Source organism: Macaca thibetana, chromosome 3, assembly GCF_024542745.1.
Source record: "Macaca thibetana thibetana isolate TM-01 chromosome 3, ASM2454274v1, whole genome shotgun sequence".
Classification (NCBI taxonomy): domain Eukaryota; kingdom Metazoa; phylum Chordata; class Mammalia; order Primates; family Cercopithecidae; genus Macaca; species Macaca thibetana.
The window spans coordinates 118,636,681-118,656,951 of record NC_065580.1 but is presented as its reverse complement, the minus strand read 5'-3'; the positions used below and the strand labels follow the sequence as shown (position 1 = coordinate 118,656,951).

General features: G+C 38.9%; 1 protein-coding gene across 4 annotated transcripts in view; it reads right to left on the bottom strand.

Moving 5' to 3' along the window:
* Positions 1–20,271, bottom strand: part of ABCA13 (ATP binding cassette subfamily A member 13) — a 504,903-nt gene that overhangs the window by 157,770 nt on the left and 326,862 nt on the right. For all 4 annotated transcript variants that reach the window (XM_050785548.1, XM_050785549.1, XM_050785550.1 and 1 more), the window contains 2 exons: positions 1,966–2,020; positions 292–469 (listed from right to left, as the gene is read on the bottom strand). In XM_050785548.1, the coding sequence (XP_050641505.1) occupies positions 292–469; positions 1,966–2,020 (233 nt within the window). The remainder of the gene's footprint in view (positions 1–291; positions 470–1,965; positions 2,021–20,271) is intronic.

The following is a 20,271-nucleotide window of genomic DNA, read 5'->3' as shown; positions in this document are numbered from 1 at the left end:
TAGTAAAGGTGATTATCTCCTCATCTCCTCAGGAAGAAACTTTGCATCTTTGTGAAGTTCTATAATTTCCGAGTTCTCCAGCCTGAAGCTTGTCAGTCTTCCCATTAGGAACCAATTCTATGGTGATCAGTAAAGGTAACTTAATCTGAAATGCTCTTATCAATAACATGACCCCTTTTTGTGGACACTCCGAGGCAGCCAGGGCCCCACACTCCCCTCCATCCCTCCATACACACACACGATTTAGATCACTATTGTGGAAGCGCACAGAATCTCATTCCCAAATCATACCATGTCATATAGGAAGTTTGTGAACCAGTACATTCTGTAGCCAAGGCCACTTATGTGCTGCAACCTTTTGGCTCCAATCACTCTGTCCCTCACCACGGAGCTGCCGATGGATGCAGACAGGATGGAGAATCCCAGCACGATGCAGAGGGCCACTCCACACTGACGGATGCTCTCCAGGCTGCGGGCAGAACACAGCAGCTCTCAGGCGCCAGAAGAAGAACACAAGCCTTCTTTGCTAATAACAATCAGCAATGATGACAGCAGTGAAAACTGCTAATTAAAAATTCATAATCAGCCAGGCATGTTGACTAAGGGCATGGATTCCCTCATTAAGTCCCCTCAGCCACCTTTTGAGACATGGATGACTAAGCTCAGTTTACAGAAGACATAACTGAGGAGCACAGTTTGAGGGCATTTCAGAGCTTTCTTGTGTCAAAATCTGCTCTTCACCATTGAGCCTGACTCCCAATTAAGATGAAAGATATCCTCTGAGCAGCATCCGGGTAAGCTGTGACCTTTTCCCACACGGGGACTGCTTTGCAATGCAGTAGCATCTGCCAGAGAGGAGCCTTCACTACAGCTCCACACTGTACTACTGGCCCATCTCTGAATTTAGTCATATGAAATGCCAAAGAGATTTTGCAATAGATTGAGGTGCTTTGTAATAATATACACTGTACATTTTCTTAGTAATGGTTTTACCTGGAGCACTACTACTTTCACTCAAGTCAATTGCTGCCTCCTCTCAACCCCTCCCTTCTTTAGGAACAATCAGACCACAGATGGTCTTTCAGGAGGCCGACGCGATGGAACTCCTCAGCACAAGTCATCTGCTGTGCCATGCCTTCTGCTCCATTGTGTCGCACTCTACAACAGATGTCAGCTAGCCTACTCTTGGAATTCTGGAAGGTGTCAGACACTGTTAAAGCTAGAATCCTGAAAATCATTATGGGAATGTGAGGACAAGCTGCAACCCAACCCATGCTTCCTGCCGGTTCCTGCCAGATTAACAACTTGAGCAGAGAATGCCCATTAAGCAGATTTGCATTCTCCAACTTAATTTGGTAGGTATTTTAAAGTATTTTAAAGTATTTTTAAATACCTATTTTTACTATTGACTTTTAATTAACAGTTTGTCAACCATATCACAGAGAAGGGAGATGGGGGAGAAAGAGAGAAGACAGGTGGAAGTGTGCTACCCTTTACAAAGACAGTGAGAACTGGCACAGAATTCTGTACCTGAAGAGCTCTGGCCTTATCCCCGCCCATGTCTCCATCTGGATCTTGAGGAAAATCTTGCATGAGAAATATTCAAGGAGGCATTACTATGTTGACCTACATGAATACAATGTTTATGATTTTAACCCCAAAAACTCTTTGGAAGGCAGCCACATAAGCTTCTGGTAAATCATTCCCTTAGAATAATTTCTGCTTAGAAGTACAGTTGCATGACATAATCATCTGTTTTAAGCTCAGTCAATGCACCGCCTCTCTTAATAGTCATTTTTCTCACACTTTGCAAAGAAATGCTCAAGTCCTGTGGGCATTTCTTACTAACTCTATAAGCCATCTCTTGGGGCAAATACAAAAGAGAGACCAAAGTCATCCCTAAGTAACCCACAGATTTTCTTCCATAGTCAGAGTGACACACCCCTCAGCATTCCGTCAACTCACATCCTGTCCTCATTCAGCAAGGCCCCTCCATATGGGTGGCTGTAGAGTGTTATTCCTGTGAAAGACAAATTGAAAAGTAAGCCTTCAGCCTGCTCATGGTGAATCGCGGCTCATCTACAGGCTACGCAGATTCCCTGTGCCATCACGATGTATCCTGCTTGCTTTGCCCATGCCCCGGCCGATTAGCAGAAAAGAATGGCAAATGGCACTGTGAAATTCAGCAAATATGTGCTGGGATTTCTGTCACTGATGTTGTTGTCAAACATAACCAGTATGACTTGTTCATGCTTTACATGACAGGCACTGTGTTTACAGGTTCTCACATTTTATTGTCTAATCCTCATAAGTATCCCATAGCCTATGTTTGCAGAGAGGAAACTCACTCAGGCTAAGTAACAATATGCAAATAAGACTATTTCATATGTATCAGATCAATATTCACTTCTAGATGAAGCCAGGTCTAGATAGATAGAAAACTGAACTGTTCCATTGAACCAATTTTGGTTTAGGAGTTGTTTGTTTTGTTTCTCTTTGCTTGCTTTCTTGGGCTTGTGCATGTGTGTGATGCCAGCAGCCAAAATGAAGAAATTGCCATCAGCTTATCAATTAAAAGGATTTTATTATAAGAGCTGTTTATAATATCACCGAGTGGGATAGTGCTTCCCTAGAGAATTCTAGTCAATATTGTGTTAAGAAGAATTCCATAAATAAAATCGGTTCGTGTTTTATCTTGGACATTGTGGACTGTGAGAGTAATCAGGTTTCCTTTTCCTAATTGGTTGTGTCAGTGATTGGAGTCAAATGTGTGGCTTGTATGTGGAGGCCATTACCAAAGGCACAAATCCTTGCTCCATTTCATTTTGCCAGTCCTAGATTTTGCTTATTTTTCTTTTGGCTCACCCTTAACTTACCTTATCATCTGTATTTTAATTTAGCCTACCACCTGCATTTTAATTTATCTTATCATTGGTATTTTGCATTGCCTTATGAGAGCATATTAAATTCTTACTGAAACATCATGGGGTATAAGTAAACATACATAAAAGGTACAGAGTTGGAACAGGCTACAGTGCTCCAAAATTCCAACAGTTTTGCCACCAAGCATCAGGACTTCTCTCCCTTTGCCACCTGCTCTTCTCCCCAGCTATGCCAGCCTTTTTTTCCTTCCACTGGGGACTCAGCTACACACTAAGGCAAGTTCTGGCTCATAGAAGCAACAACAGTAGGAGCAATTGGTTCAGCAAATCCACTGTACAGTTTTCCAGAATAATTTTTTTTTATTATAAATTAATACTGCCCAGATATTCCGGTCCAGGCTCGCAGTGTGTGTGCCTGACACCTGCTGCATCGTCTGCTGGATCCTGGACTTACCACATTCATCATGAACTGAATAATGGTCTTGAACCCTCACCTGTCTGGACCAGTAACACCCACCAGTCTTTCTCCTATGTGTCTTTCTTTCACCAAGCTTGACTTCTAGCCTACTTCTCATGGGGCCTGCCAGTCCTGTCCTTCCTAGCTAAAGTGTTGACTCACAGGCAGCTTCTCACTTCCTGTGCAGCCCAATGTCAACCAACCTTGTCAGGGGGTTGGAAAAAGTCAAGTGACATTAGATAGTGTTTATAAAGTATCAGATCCTGCCAAAGTATGGCCCGTGCCCCACTGGTGCTGTGGATGGTGGGAGTATATTTGCAATGTTGTGTGCTCTTCCAGATTCTACAAAAGAAAGAGAACATTCTAGATTAAGAGGATCCCAAGAAATGTGGTTAGCTAAGTACATGTCTTGGAATTACATTATTTGAGGAACACAGTAGAATACTGAAATTGTTTAACCTAAATACACACACACACACATACACACACACACACACACTCTGGGGCAAATATCCCCATCATCTTCCCAGTCACCCAGGCTCGGAAAACACTAAGTCCTCCCATCTCCCTGCTCTTCTTAACCCCACACGTCCAAGAAGTTGCCGAGTCCTGTTACTTTCACCTGAACTCCATCCTCGCTGTGCCAGGCCTCACTCACAAACATGTGCATGCCTGCTCAGCTCGCTTCTCCACACACTCATGAATCCCCTCACCCAGAAAGTCTAGAGAACTTCCAGAAAGAAATAGAAAAATATAGAGCCCATATTCTTTACCTAGACACAGATCTCCTTTAAAGTCAAATCCAATCTTTGTATTCTCCCACTGCTCCCATTTGAAAAGCTGGATTGTTATCATTTCCCCAAACTCTATGGCTGCAGGCATGCGTCGTCATTTCCTTATGCTTCCTGTCCAACCCTGCTGACACCCAACTCCTGCCTCATGTCTGTCCAACGCTGAATTAAATTTCCTTTGTTTTCAATTATTATTGCTTTCCTTTTGTTTGTTTTGTTTCCAGCTTTATTCAAGTATAATTGATAAATAAAAATTGCATACATTTAAGGTGTACAATGTAATGTTTTGATATATGTATACATTACAAAATTATTATCACAATTTTTATCCTGCTGATGGGAATGTAAATTAGTACAGCCATTACAGAAAACAGTATGAGGTGTCTCAAAAAATTAAAAATAGGTCTACCATATGCTCTAGCAAACCCATTTCTGGATATATGTCAAAAAATAAAGTAAAATAAAATACTATCTTGAAGGGATATCTGCAGGCCCATGTTCATTGCAGCATTATTCACAATAGCCAAGATATGAAAATAACCTGTGTCCCTTGATAAATGAATGGATACAGAAAATATAAGATAGACAGATATTCATGCACATAATGGAACATTACTCAGCTTCAAAAGAGAAGGAAATTCTGTCTTTGAGACAACATGAATGAACATGAAGGACATTATGTTAAGTGAAATAAGCCAGTCGAAGAAAGACAAACACTGCAAAATCTCATTTATATGTAGAACTTTTAAAAATCAAATTCACAGAAAGGGAGAGCAGAAGGCTGTCACCAGGGGCCAGGGGAAAGAGGCAATGGGGAGATGTTAGTCAAAGGATACAAAATTCCAGACATAAGATAAAGGCTGGGCATGGTAGCTCACACCTGTAATCTCAGTCCTTTGGGAGGCCAAGGAAGGAAGATTGCTTAAGCCCAGGAGTTTGAGGCCAGCCTGGACAACATGGAGATACCCCATTTCTACCAAACAAATTGTTTTACTTATCAGGGCATGGTGGCATGCAATTGTCGTCCCAGCTACTTGAAAGGCTGAGGTGGGAGGACTGCTTGAGCCCAGGAGTTTGAGGCTACAGTAAACCATGACTGGACCACTGCATTCCAGCCTGGCCAACAGAGTGAGACCTCATCTCTCTCAATAAATAAATACACACATAAGTAAATACATAAATAAGTTCTGGAAACCAGATGTATAGCATGGCAACTATAGTTAATAACGTTTTGCATACTAAAACATTTGCTGAGAAATTAGATCTTAGTTATCCTCACCGTGCACAAAAAGAGGATTAATTAAATTTTCAGGAGTATGAAAATTTAAAGGAGGTAAATGAAAGGTAAAAAGGAGGAGAGGAAAATCTCAAACGCTAAGTCCTTTCATACTTGTGAGCAGAAAGAAAGGGTTAGTAGCCAGAAATACACAAAAATTAGCCTGTAGCCATGTACTGTATGCTGTTTAGGACATTAGACTGTTTGTATAAATTCTGATAGAGCAACTATGTCACATCAGAAATATTATGCCTGTTTACAGAAGCAGTATCTGAAGCACAAATATTTAGGAAATCTTCCTATAGACTAACAGCTGTGACACAGCTGAGATTCAGACCTTGGTCTGCAGACACCACAATCATTTTCCTGCCAGCATATCATACATCTTTCTTCAGCACACATGTCTGGTTTTCCGAAGACTATAGCCATACAGTGGGAAAGATACAAGGCTGGAGGCTGAAGGCCTCTGTTCTGTTCATTCTGCAGTGAAAAGCTGCCAAAAGAACACTGCTGTTTCTGTGGGGAGCTCAATAATAAAATGTTAAAATACCAAGGTTGGATCTTTATTTGATCAAGTGGCATAAATACTTTTCCTTACCTTAAACCATGACAGTCATTGCTGAAAGATTAAAAACAGTGCTCTCATATTTGCTTTCTGTATCCTAGTTCCTCTGTTATGAATTTATTGCCCTTCATTTTAGCACATTTCCTGGATTTGTGTCATTCTTTTAGGGTTTTAATCTAGGAGGCGAGAGTACATCTGGTCTCCCATCTCGCTGGTGAAATGATTGACTGCTCCTGTAGTTAGTAATTCCCCAATGTGCCAGATCTTCTACTGGATGTTTTCATAATACATTTTCTCATTCAGTAATCTGATGGTGAAATTGTGTTAAGGAAGCTAGTATACTATGCACAGTTCTTTGTAAGTCAGCTTCAGCATTTTAGAACGGTAAATTATTATAGGAAAATGAAATCCCATGAAGTGGTCTAGCTTGGACAGGCCCTTGTGTTCCAGAAGCAGAAACAGAATCAGAGGAATGTAGTGACTTTTCCTGGAGTCTGGAACTTGCTCCTGACACAGGCAGAACCCACGTGTCTGGAGTCCCAGGTCTGTGCCTCTTTCTTCAAATCACCTACTAACATACAGAGCACTGATAATCCTGCCTGTACAATGAGCCGCAATGGATCCCAACGACAGCATAACATAGAAATGAAAACCTCAACTATGACAGCAGAAAAGAGCAGCTGATAAATTTCACATAAAGAACTTCAGGAGAGAGCCCACTGATGGCAGCCGTCCTGCCTTCTCTTCCAATTTTTTGCACATAGCTATAATCCTCCATGACCTCGGTCTCTGCCTAGGTCTCAGAAGTAAAAAACCACTGGTGCAAATACCAGAATCCCCCAAACTACAGTGGCTGCCTCTCCCTTCCTAGGTCCCTTACTCATAAATAATTCAGAGGGGCCACAGATTTTCAATTTGGCACTGGCTTTAGAGTCCTATAATTTACATGATTGTCACAGAGTAAATATTTAAAGACACTCTGTTGAAGAACACAGTGATCTACAGTTCCTCTCAGAGGGCCCTCTAGGGAATCCTCATGGCCTTGGAATGGGGCCTTTCTGCTCAGTACTCAGAGCTCCTGGACAATTCCTAAGCACTTTGGGCTTAACATTCCCATGTTTTCACTCTGAAATTAAAAAGTATCTTTCAAAGCTAAACCACAGAGAATGAGTGGGCCTTAGACCACAGTGTTTAGGAAAATAATGTCATCAAGTAAGTAAAGAAAACCCTGGACCTGCTGTCAGTCTTGAGTTCACTCCCCACCTCCCTCCACTGGACATTGACCACCACCTTCTATAAGGCAACAGCCTGCCCCTGTCAGGCCAAAGGTTAAAGAATCTTCTGACTTTGGTATGATTTTGGTGGTGAAAACCAGGGCACTGGACAGTAATTGAGCTTCACCAAGGGCCAAATAGAGATTTGATTCCTCTTCCTTCACAGAACTGAGAATTCATTCAACATGCATCTTTTCTCTGCCCATTATGCCATAGCAGTTTGATGGGAGGCACAAGTAGGCCCTCCCTGGGAAAGCACAGTGTGGTGAGGGTACTACAGCCTACTCACAGGACTATGTCCTGTATAAAGTCACCTAGGATGTTGTGTGCACCAGGGTGGGAGGAAGTTGAGGAGCTTTCTAAGGAAGGGTAGATTCCAGATGCACAGGATACCTCAGCATAGGGCTGGAGTGCAAGGAAAGTGCAATCCTGCAAGGCTGCCCTGGAGCTTCAGTGGGAAGACTGGAGGGGTGGCAGAGAGGTGCAGGGTGAAACCCATGTAATGTTTTGGTTTAGGAACACTGGGAGAACTTTTCACTTTTATATTGCGATTTAGCTTGTCAATCACTACATTAGATGTTTTTAGAATCATAGTCATTCTTTGAAAGCAGCTGTATAGAATTAAACATATATAAAAATCAAGCTTGGCGTAAACCCAGGAGGCGGAGTTGCAGTGAGCTGAGATCTGGCCACTGCACTCCAGCCTGGGCGACAGAGTGAGACTCCGTCTCAAAAAAAAAAAAAAAAAAAAAAAAAAAAAAAAAAAAAAAAAAAAAAAAAAAATCCAGCTAATATATCTTTAAATTGGTGCTAAAAAGATTTTACTCTTATTTTTCCAAAAGGAAGACAGACTTGGAGTTATGTAAATAAATAACAGGTACTTTCTCAAAAATAAGAGTAATGAATAAAGAAAGAACAAACAAGACACAGGTGGAAGCTTACTCTCCTACTTAAGGATCCTTGGTTGTCCTAGATCCCTGAGCAAAAAGCAGCAGGTAGGAGCAACTGCAACTGCATGGGCTCACCCTCACACTACCCTGCACCTTCCCATGATACCCCTTGTTCTTTAAAATGGTAAAATGTTAGAAAGCAGAGCTCTCTTCATGGATCCAAAGAAAGAGAGGATAGCTATGCCCTGTCTCATAAAGAGGAATCCCACCAGACGTGATGGAGCCTACTGTAAAGGAAGTGTAACCAAGGGTTGGTGAGTGGGTGCAGGTAAGGAAACTGAGGCATAAGCATACTCTACTAACTTATCTGAGGTCAAGCATAATTGGTGCCAGAGTGAGAACTATAACCCTGATTTTCTGGATACCAGTCTAATCAATTTCCTATGAGACTAGGAAAATCATTTATAGTCTTTGATATCCTTGCTATAAAAAACACGTTATTGCAATGGACAATCTCTGTAATTGGGTTGTTGATTTCATTGTATGTTGAGCACTCAGTACTCTAGTTAGATAACAATTGTACTGTAATAGAATCTTGAGACAATGATGTTGGTAAAAGGTACAAAGTTCCTAAGTAAAAGGAGCATAGTTTCAACACCAGAATTGAGTAGAAGAAGTTCACTCAAGTCTTTACGACATTACTTCACAAGTTTTCAGAAATGACGTTTCAGAATGTACATGTTGAGTACACTTGAATAATTTTTCTTTGTTTGCTTCTTCTTATCATTTATATTCTGACTTTTCTTTCCAGGAATTGGCCCACAGTAATGTATGAATGTACAAAATTAGTTTTCTCATTTAGTGTTCTCATTATGGCTACATCTGTTATGGTTTCCAGACTCTGTTTATTTGTCTTTGGTAAAAATGCACATCTGTGTTTTTGTTGAATATCCATTATGATAGCAAGATACTTAACATGTCTCCAATTCAAGTACTCACTTTTGGGTTCATTACTCCTATAAAATGTATGTCTTTAGAAGTATCAATGCCCAGATGTCTGTAAGCATCTACATCAAAAGGAAAAAATTTGTCTTACCATCAGTATATGTGGAAAGTTTATGTTGTTTTAATTGATTCACTATGAGATATCACTGAAATATGGAAGGGTAAAAAGTTAATTCAATCTAACAAACTATTAAAAGAAATATATGAGCTCTTCTGACTACATGGCATTTTGATGACTTTCTCTCTCTCTTCCTCATCAATCTATTCTGAAAAAAATGTATTTTTCTCAACACTAAGATTAATTATTACTCTTATGAGTAATAGATTGCAATTGTAGAAGGGTTTTAAATTTTAAAATAGGGTGAAGAATAAAATTAAAATAACTTATAATTCTATCCAAAACCAATCAGAAGTAATCACTGTTTGCATTTGGATCTTAATTATTTCTGTTGAGAATTTTCTCTACATGTAACGATTATTATTAAGTTTTATATTACATATCTTCAGTTTAATGAATAATTCTTGATCTTCCATTAATTTTTTACCACAGGCATACAAACCTTTGCATAATCTATGTCCTTCACTACAACCGGTGCTCACCCAAGTTCTTTTCTTCCTTGTGTGCATTCAATATTTTTCATGATCTTCATTTCAGTTAATATCTCAAGTAGCTATCTCCTGGCATTCTTTTTAATGAACAATATGTCTACAATATATTTTTGAGCCATATTCTACATGAGCATATCTCTGTGGCCCATGTGCTTTATAGGAAACATCTTCACTAGGTGCAGAATGTGGGGAGTATAGCTTTATCTTTCCATATTCCATAGGTGCTATTCTATTATTCTTGCCTTTGAGGTTGTGGTTAATATGCCAGAGATATTCCCTATAGATGGAGCAGCCCCAGTTCTGCCAGGTCCTCATTTTTCCAATGAAAAACTGCTGGACATAACACAACAAATAGAAATAGAAGATTCTGGGATGCGAACAAGATGGTGGTGCCCTGAGATGCAAACAAGATGGTGGTGTTGTATTGTCAACAATACAACAATAATACCCTGGCTTCCTGAACAAGGCATTGCTCAAGTCTCCAAATTGAAACTCAACAAGTACAAATAAGAAAGACTCCCACAAATAAAAAAACCAAAGGACCCAGAAAAGAGTAGTCTAACAAAAGAACTACTCTTTAGCATCTGCCTTACTCTAGGCAAACACCACCAGCAAAACTGTTCCCACCCTCTCAGGTTTCAGCAGGGCCCTTTGGGTAGTGAATCTTCCACTCCCCACCTGACAGAGACAAGGGGCACAATGGTTTTCTCGCTGGGATCCTGAGGCAAGTTGAGTCTCCATCCCTACCTGGTAGCAATGAGACTTCACAAAGCAGAGTGAGACAGGGCTAGCTGCCACTCTACTTCTCACGTCACGAGGGACCAGTGAAGAACTGAGCCTCCACATCTACCTGGCAGCAACGAGACTGAACCCGGAAGCGCAGAATACGGCTACTCAGTACCCTGGTTCCACCACTGCCCCGACCCCAGTGTCAGCAGGGCCCAGAGGGATGCCAAGCATCCATTTCCATCTGGCTTTGATCAGATGAGACTAAAGAATACTTTCAAAGTGAGCTAGCTGGTACTTCACTAACTGTCTCCAGCATCATCAGGGCCCAGTGGGGAGCAGAATCTACTTCTCGCTCACTTAGAGGCAATGAGACAGCATGAGTCAGTGCCTCATTTACCATAAATGTGTCAGTGAGGCTGGTGGGCAATCTGATCCCACTCATCTGCACAAAAGCAGTGTAAGTCAGTTTTCTACCTTTGCCTAGTCAGGGTGGTGTCATCGGGCCCACAGGGGATCAAAACATACACATCTAGGTGGCTCTCATATGATTCCTCAACAGAAGGATTGCCTGCTAGGAAAAGGGATCCAGAGTCACATACTACAGTTTCCAAAATGTCTAGGATACAACTGAAAATAATCCTTCACAACAAGAGCCAGAATATTACCAGTTGAGAAAGATAATAAACAGATGGTAATGTCAAAACGAACTGAATGTCGGAATTATCTGACAATGTGTATCATAAAGATGCTTCAAAAAGTAATGCTGAATTTTCCTTAAATATGAAAAACAAATTAAAATCTCACTAGAAAATATAAATGATTAAAAAACAAATGAAAATTCTAAAACTAAAATATACAATGACAGAAATTAAAAACCCATTGGATATGCTCCACAGTTGAGTGCAGCTAAACAAATAGAGACTCCATGGACTCGAGTTGAAAACATAAAACTTATCTAATTTAAATAACATAGAGAAATAAACTTTTTTAAAAATGAGACTCAGGAAAGAGACCTGTGGAAAAACAATACAAGAGCTAATAATCTCATTACCCGATCTCAGAGAAAAAGGAAAGAGTGAGTGGGGCTGAAAAAGTGTTCAAAGATGTAACAGCTGAAAACTTCCCAAGTTTGGCAAAATAAAAAAAAATAAAAATAAATAAACCTAAAAATCCAAGAGCTAAGTAAATCCCAAATAGGATAAAACCAAAGAAAGCCACACCAAGATACATTATAATTAAATTTCTAGAAACTAATAAGTCAACAACAAAAAAAATTCTTTAAAGCAGTCACAAAGAGAGAGGGAAGAAAATACCAACTAGAGTAATAGTTGGATTTCTAATTTGAAACCATGGAGGCCAAAAGGAGGCAGCACATTTTTTAAGTGCTAAGCTTTTCTTTAATTGTCAACCATGAATTCTATATTCAGTGAAAATACTTTCAAGAATCAAGGTGAAATAAACATTATATCCATTGAAAAAAACAAGCAAATTTGTCATTAGCAAATCTATTCTTAAAGAATAGCAAAAGAAGTTACTTAAACACAAAGGAAATCATAACAGGAAAAGGCTTAGAACTTCCAAAAGGAAAGATGAACATCAAGATGTATTAAAAATAGCAGCATACATAATAGACTATCATTCATCTCATGAGTTTCCTAAGTCACATTTGGTGACTTAACTAAGAATTAGAACACCATCTGATATGGTGCTCGATGTATAGGAAATACTTAAGACAATAATATTTTAAAGGTAAACAGGGTAAAAGGACCTAAATTGAAGTAAGCTTTCTACATGTCACCCAAGATAGTAAATAACAATATCAGTAGACTGTGATAAGTCATACATATGTATTTTAACACCTAGAAGAACCACTAAGAAAACTAAAACAATGTATATACTTAAAAATACTATAAATAAACCATGATAGAATCCTGAAAAAAAAATGCTCAAGTAACTCATGGAAAGCAAGAAAAGAGAAACAGGAAACATAAAACAAATGATGGTGTCAAACTTACACCCAAATATATTAGCAATTACCTTAAATGTAAATGATTCCCAAACACCAATTAAAAGGCAGAGATAGGAAGCTCAGTTTAAAAAATATGACCCAACAATATACTCTCTACACAAAACTCACTTTACACAATGAGATAGGTTGGAAAAAAAAAATGGAAAAGATATAGCATGTAAACATTAATCAAAAGAATAAGAGAAGGAGCGACTACGTTAATATCAGATAAAATAGATCTCACAGCAACTACATTTACTAGTGACGAAGAGGAACACTACATATATGCAAAGGATTAATCTACCAGGAAAATATAACCATTCCAAATGATAAAAGGCTCAATCCACCAGAAATATGTGACTATGCCATATGTCTGTGAGGTACCAATGTGAGGTACACATTTGACGTGCACCTCAGAGCTTCAAAATACATAAAGCAAAAACTGATGGAACTGAACAAAGAAACAAAGCCACAATTTGGAGACTTTACTACTCCCCTCTCAGCAAATGATATGTGTCAGTGATGATCTTCAGTGAAGATTCAGTAATCTTCAATGACCAGGGAAGATATGGAAGAACAAAACCACATAATCAACCAACAGAATCTAATTGACATATAATATACATTTCTAACAACGAGTAGAATACTTTTTTCTTAATCACCCATGGAAGCTTCAAGATAAACAATATCCTGACCATAAAATGAACTTCAACCAATTTAAAATAATTGAAATAATGCAGAGTATGGTCACTGTCCATGATGAATCAAACCAGAAATCAGTAACAGAAAGACCACAGGAAAATCTCAAAAACTTAAAATTTAAACAACATGTGTCTAAACAATCCCTGAGTCAAAGATGAAGTCTCAAAGGAAATTATAAAAAATGTCAGAGGCCAGTCTTATTTTCATTCCTTTGAAACTAATGTGCTTTGACTCATTGCTTTGTAAAAACATTTTTTCTTTATCCCTGAACTTTAGAAAATTCACCAAATTTGTCCATCAATCATTGCTACTGCCATAATACCTAATTCACAAATTTTGGTAGAATCATGACAAACTCTTCCAATCCATTGGTACAGAATCATTTTGTTGTTTGATTTTGTGTTTGATTCATTTTCTTCTTACATCATTGTTTCTTTCTTTGTGATTTATCTGCTTTTTTTCTATACCTGACTCCTCTAGCTTTTCCCCTCTGATCAGTTTTACTGTGTCACCTTTTCCCTGTGTGTTCTTAGAGAATACTGCATGTTTAGTCTTTAAGTCAATAATTCTAAGTGAAGGAGAGAGGTTTGTAATCAATTAATAATGTTATTCACTGCATCCAACGAAAATTCATATTTCTGTCTTCGTCTAAGCTAGCTCCTTTTTTGTAACACACTGCAGCTCCACCTGGCATTTTCTTATCTTTTATCCTCCCTTTCATAGAGTTCACACATTTTCCTCTATTTATGCAGATATAAACACACCATGAGATGCTCCCCATGAAAACACCCTCTCAATATATGCACTGTCTTCCTCTCTGTGGTTGGGGGATCAGTCCTTGTTCCACGCTGGGTTTGATAACTGGCTTTGCTGTCCTTTTGTTTCTTACTCCTTCTTGATTCCAGCAAGGGCAAGCTAGTACTGATGCTTTTCATTGCTCAGAATCCTCCCTTACCAGGGTGCCCCTTTACCTTCACTTGGGTACCACCAGATCTTCTCTCTCAATATCTCCAAAGCTCTCAAGGGCATGTTGAAGGTTATGGATGCCAGCCAATTTCCAACAGCCAATGCTGTTCATTCAGTAGGTCTATTACAGATCAGAGATTTTCCCCTGTTCTCATGCTCATACTCTCTTGTTATGATTTGGAGATTTTAGCAGGTTTCTCATTTCATCAAAAGCAAAGCAGGAAAAACTACCATGCATGTCATTCACTGCTCCCAGGTTCATTTCATCTCTGTCCCATCATCCTAGCATGCAACATGCACCACCCTTCTCCTTCCCCACTGGGGTTTGCAGCATACTAATGAGTTGTGGCCCTCCAGGGGACTACAAAAGAGTTATATAAATGTGGAGAAAAGAAAGACAAGAGCTCTTTCTTGTTTTAATACAGAACAGTCCTCCCCTGACACCCAGTAGCCAGGTATCTATCAGGTTCCTTCCTAGCAGTGAGAAGGTGAGTGTGGATATTTCTAAACTGGCTACTAACTTATACTTCTGTCTGTTTTCCCACTTCAATGGTCAAAATATGGATCAGCTGGGAAGTTTATCAGTTTAACCCAGTGGTTCTCAGACTTGGTTACAATTAGAATCACCCAAAAACATTTAAAATGCCTGCTGTTAAAGACTTACTCCAAATCAACCAAATCAGAATCTTTTTGGGTTAGCAACAGAAATCAGTATTTTTTAAACGCTTAAGTGATTCCAATGAGTAGACAGTTTAATGGCCACGGATCTAGCTTGTTCATGACATTGCTGAGGTTAATTCCTCTCACACGGTGGCACGTCATTACTAGCACTCCAAGGTTTGGATGAAATTTCAATAAGTAGTTGAAGAAGTTTAACCTTTACAATTGCTACCATCACCACCCACAACCACCCCCAATAACACAAAATAAAATAATACCTATCCCCTTTCATTATTACTCTATCAGAGGAAGATACCTTCTTATTTACTTAAGCACTATCTATTTAATCTTCTGTTTTCACTTATTCTGTTAATCTTATTAAAAGAAATTTCCTCTTAGGTTCATTATGTCTTATTTAACATTTTAATTTAATAAAATTATGCCAACTTAAAAGGTCCTAGTAATGAAAGAAGCAAGTATGTATTTTACTGCGTATTTATCTTTATTTTAGAAGGTAATTATCATAATGTAATGTACTATAGTAACCCTAAAATGTAGTGCAAAAGCAAATTCACTTAAATGACATATTTATTAAATACCTATGAATAAAGACTTTAGAAAACACAAACATCAGTAGTATAAACACCTTCCAAGAAGTGTTTACATTCTTATTAACAAAGGAATGTAAACAAATAATGATAATGTGAAGTATCAACTGCTCTAATGACTGTCTTAGTCTGTTTTCTTTTGCTATAATAGAATACCTGAGAATGGGTTATTTATTTATTTATTTATTTATTGAGACTGTCACTCATGCTAGAGTACAGTGATGTTAGCTCACTGCAACCTCCATCTCCCGGGTTCAAGCAATTCTCCTGCCTCAGCCTCCCAAGTAGCTGGGATTACAGGTGTCCACCAACACACCCGGCCAATTTTTTTTTTATTTTTAGTAGACACAGGGTTTCACCATATTTGCCAGACTGGTTTCGAACTCCTGACTTCAGGTAATACACCTGCCTCAGCCAACCAAAGTTCTGGGGTTACAAGAATAAGCCACCATGAGACTGGGTAATTTATAAAGGAAAAATGTTGTTTTTCACAGTCTGGAGTCTGGGAACTCCAAGGGCATGGCACCAACAATAAGTAGCCCACTCCTGAGACACCGGCATTAATTTATTCATGACAGTGGAGCCCTCATGACCCAAGCACCTCCCAAAGGCCCATCCTCCCAACACTGTTACACTGGGGACCAAGTTTCCAACACACTGACTTTTGGGAGACACATTTAAATTACAGCAATAATCTAACACAGTGTCTGGGAAATATCTGTCATTATATGAATTCTTGCTAAAAATAAATATATGGATGAATTTCATAAGCAAATAACTGTGGGAGAAGAAAGAGAAGCCACTAATTCATCCTGCAAGGATGGTGAGTATTCCAACAGAGGTGATGTCTGAGATGGGCCTAGAAAGTTGAGCAGCAATGCTTAAGGTGATGCAGGAGAAGACAGGCAGTCTCAGCAGAGGCAATGCAGCTACCAGGCTCACAGGGACGGCAGGGCAGTGATGCAAAGGCCAGCCACACAGAGGGGAAAGTGAGGGGCCATAAGGGAGAGACGGGGCTGAGATGATAGGTCAGGAGCAGCTAGCACATGCCCATTTAGAAGTGTGATCTTTATCATGAACACACATGTGAGGCATTAAACGTCTTGAATATTGGGCAAGAAGGACGAGGTTTACAATTTTAGAAATACTTTTCCCAGAGAAATATCAACATCTTGATTGTGCCTTTATTGCTGAATCAATATAAGTGGAATCTTGACAAAAACGCTTTCAGAAGAGTGCAACCAGAATAGGAAGATGCGCAGACATAGACTATCATCAAAAAGTACACAAGGTCATCTGCAGTGGGCACATAGAATTGGATTTGTGTTTTGTTTTTGTATTTTTAGTATTTCACCCCAGTTGGACATTGCTGGGAAAAGTTAAAAGAAAGTGAGTGGGCAAGTCATGTAAATATAAGGGAGAGAAAATTCCAGAAATGGGAACTGTGATGTGAAATGGGAGAACAGGTGGCATACTTAGGAGAAAGCAAGGAGTCAGGTGTGGCTAGAGTTGAAATTTCAGCAAGGTTGCGATTAAGTGGTTTGAGATGAAGCAGGAGAGGCTGCAGGGCCCAGACCAGGGAGGACCTGCAGGTCATAGGTAGGAACTGTTTCTTTCTTTCAAGAGATATAGGAAGCCAGAGGGGATGCTGTAATCTGACAGACACATTCCATGGGTGATGGTGGGCACTTACGCAGAGATGAGACTTTTGGGGTAGGGAGCAAGGGTGGCCCCAGGGAGCCACAAAACAAGCTGGTGAAAGCGTCCAGGTAGGAGTGCATGGACCATGGGCCAGGTGAGCAGTAGTAACATACTGAAAATGTGCACATTCAGGATTTCAATGGCAGAAGAGATAAGATTTGCTGATTTACCATGGAATATGCAGGACAAAACGCAATCAAGATTAGGATTTTGGCCTCAACTGACTTAAATTTCCTTGAGATTCTGAAAAATATTATATGACATGTGACTAAGTTACTAATGTGAGCATAAAGAGGGGAAAAAAGTCTCTGATATGAAAATATATTCCATGCTTTTTTCATCCCTTACATGTACTCCCAAATCCATGCCTTTCCCCCAGGCTCTAGGCTGTACTTGCAAAACTCTCCTCATCATGCAAAGAAGTCTTGGCATCTTTTGCACTCACTAAGTAGAGAACATCCCAACTGCAGTCATACTCATACAGGAGGAAATGATTTACCTTGGAGATTCACTTCTCAAACCACATCTATTTGGTCTAGGCCAGTACCAGCCTTTTGATACTTTAAAAACTGACTCCAGTTGAATCATTATAATATTCAGATTTACAATGAGTTTTAGGTTCAAAATTAGGGGTTCTGAAAAGCTGCAAATTTACTCAACAGAGAGAAAGGGCCAGCCTGGGTTTTAAGAAAATAGCTTCTTATCAAGTGGCCTGCATCAGGATTCAGAAATCTCTAATATCAGAATGTGTACATCTGCTGAAACCTCATCAAAAACCATTGTGATGAGAAGTGTGAAATATTGTCCGTGTAGTACAATGATCCGTGCATTCACTTCTTATAGCCTGAATGTCCCCTGAGCCTGGTGCTGTGGGACTGCTGAGACCAACAGGGAGCAAAACACAACTTCTGCTTTCACGGGATTTATCAAAGCTCCATACTGGGGCAAGGTTTGTTTCACTATAATTATTAAGCTAATAGTTCTAGCTCTGTCCATTTCCCATAGGAACAAGCACACATCAAGGAATGTAATACAATATTTTCTTCAGAGCCCTGCTTGTGGGAGTTCTTTATCAATATTTTGATAATAACTCCCAACACACCCTCCTGTGGGGCTATGTATTGTATATTCCCAATTTATTGCACAAACCTTCCTTTCCCATGATGATGCATCAACAAGTCAAATTAGAATTTATCTGTTTAGTCTCGTTTTGGAAAAAACCTCTCTCTGCTTAATTCCTTCTACTTTAATTTTCCATTTCTGAAACACCATTGAACTAGCCCTCTGGAGGTCACCAGCAAAACCTCTGCATTCTCATTCTTCTGGATGACCCTGAAATATTTCATTTTTCCTGCCCATCTGTGTGAAATTCTGCCCCCCACTGGCCTTCGTGCCAAGATCTTCTTACCTCAAGGGATACAGAATTTTGTCCTCTTCCCTCTGTTCTACCCATAGCCCTCTTCTGTTCTGAGCCTGTGTCTGACCCATGCAGGATCTCACTTTACCAACACTTTTATCTATCATTTGTTATTAAGGTTAGAACTTAGGTTACCTATGACTGCTCTACTGAAATTTTCTCTCCAGTTTTCTTAATCCTACCGCACATTTTCATCTATATATGTGAACCAAACTAGCATCTCTGATCCTGCACAAATCACCTCACCCCTTCCTTGAAAACATATCTTCTCCCTGACATTTCTTATAATGTCATCAGTACTGAACTTTAAAATGCTCAGGTTTATATTTTAGCCGTTCTTAAAATCTTGTTTATTCCCATCCCTAGTGCCTCAATCTTTTCTCCCATCTGTCTGAAATTTATCATTTCTTTTTCCTCTGGATTCATCCTGGCCTTAACCTCAAAATTGTAAGCAGTATCCTTCCAATAGGTCATTAAATTGCCACCAGTCTTCTTCCTTTAATCAGCAGCTTCCAGATCATTCTTCCTAACATATTACTTATATGATGTCATTCTCATTGTCATATATTGGTAAAGCCTGTCTATTACTTACCAAACTCCATACTCTTCATCATGCCAGTCAAAGCCAAGCAGCATTTTATCTTAAACAATATTTCCGAAGTGATCAACAATTATCCCTCTATGTTCAGCTTTATGATGAGGTCAAACTGGACTCTTCTACAAAAGCTGAACATACACTATGATTGTTATGGCATTGCTAAGACCTGGAATGGCTTTCTGACCTCAGTCAAACTTCTGCTCATTGTTCAAGATCCCATGTTAATGACTTCCCCTCTGTGAACCATGCTGTATTCATGCCCAGCAGAATGACGTCTCGGTTTGATGTCGTAGAAGAGCAAGAGTTTGTCATCAGGTAGAGCTAGAATCCAATCATGGCCCCATTATTACCTTGCTCAGATGTTTTCTGAAAATCAGTTTTCTAATCAGTAAAGTAGGCAAATATTGTCTATCTTACAAAATTGACATAAAAATTAGATTAGACCATGGATGTTAAATATCTAATGAAGTTGTTGATACATTTCAAATATTTTATAAATGTTATTCTGCTGTCCCTACTCTGTATGACTATTATACTATTTTTTTACTTCTCTTAGTCATGTACATTTTTAACTTTTATATTACCTATTATCATTCCAAAATAATTACAGTACCACAAAATAATTAAATTTACTTTGTTAAAAAATTGGTGTAGAAGGAAAAATAAATATGGAAAAATAAAGTACGATTGAAATAAAGTGAGAGTATATTAGAAAAATTGTTTAGTGTTGATGTCTATGTGAATTAATGTTTCAACAAATATATTTTGTCAATAAATTGTGGTGGACATGGTCTGTTGCTTATACTTCTTGTTTCTTTCCTTTCTTTAGAAAAGAAACTAAATTAAATTAACAAATTATAATTTATCCCACCCAAGTGCAATAAATAAACATTTACTTAAACCAATAAGTTAACTCTGGATACCAGAAACGGACCCGTGCCATTTACCAAAATAAGAAAGCATAGATAATGAATCAATGATCAACATAAATAATTGATGAATTGAGGGCTCAGCATAAATCAAAATGTGATGTTCATCTTCCCAATGATAAGGAGGAGGGACAGTCTGTATTCTCTATCACAGTATTCCATATAATATTGTCTTTAAAATATAAAATTTTTCTTGCTTCTGTA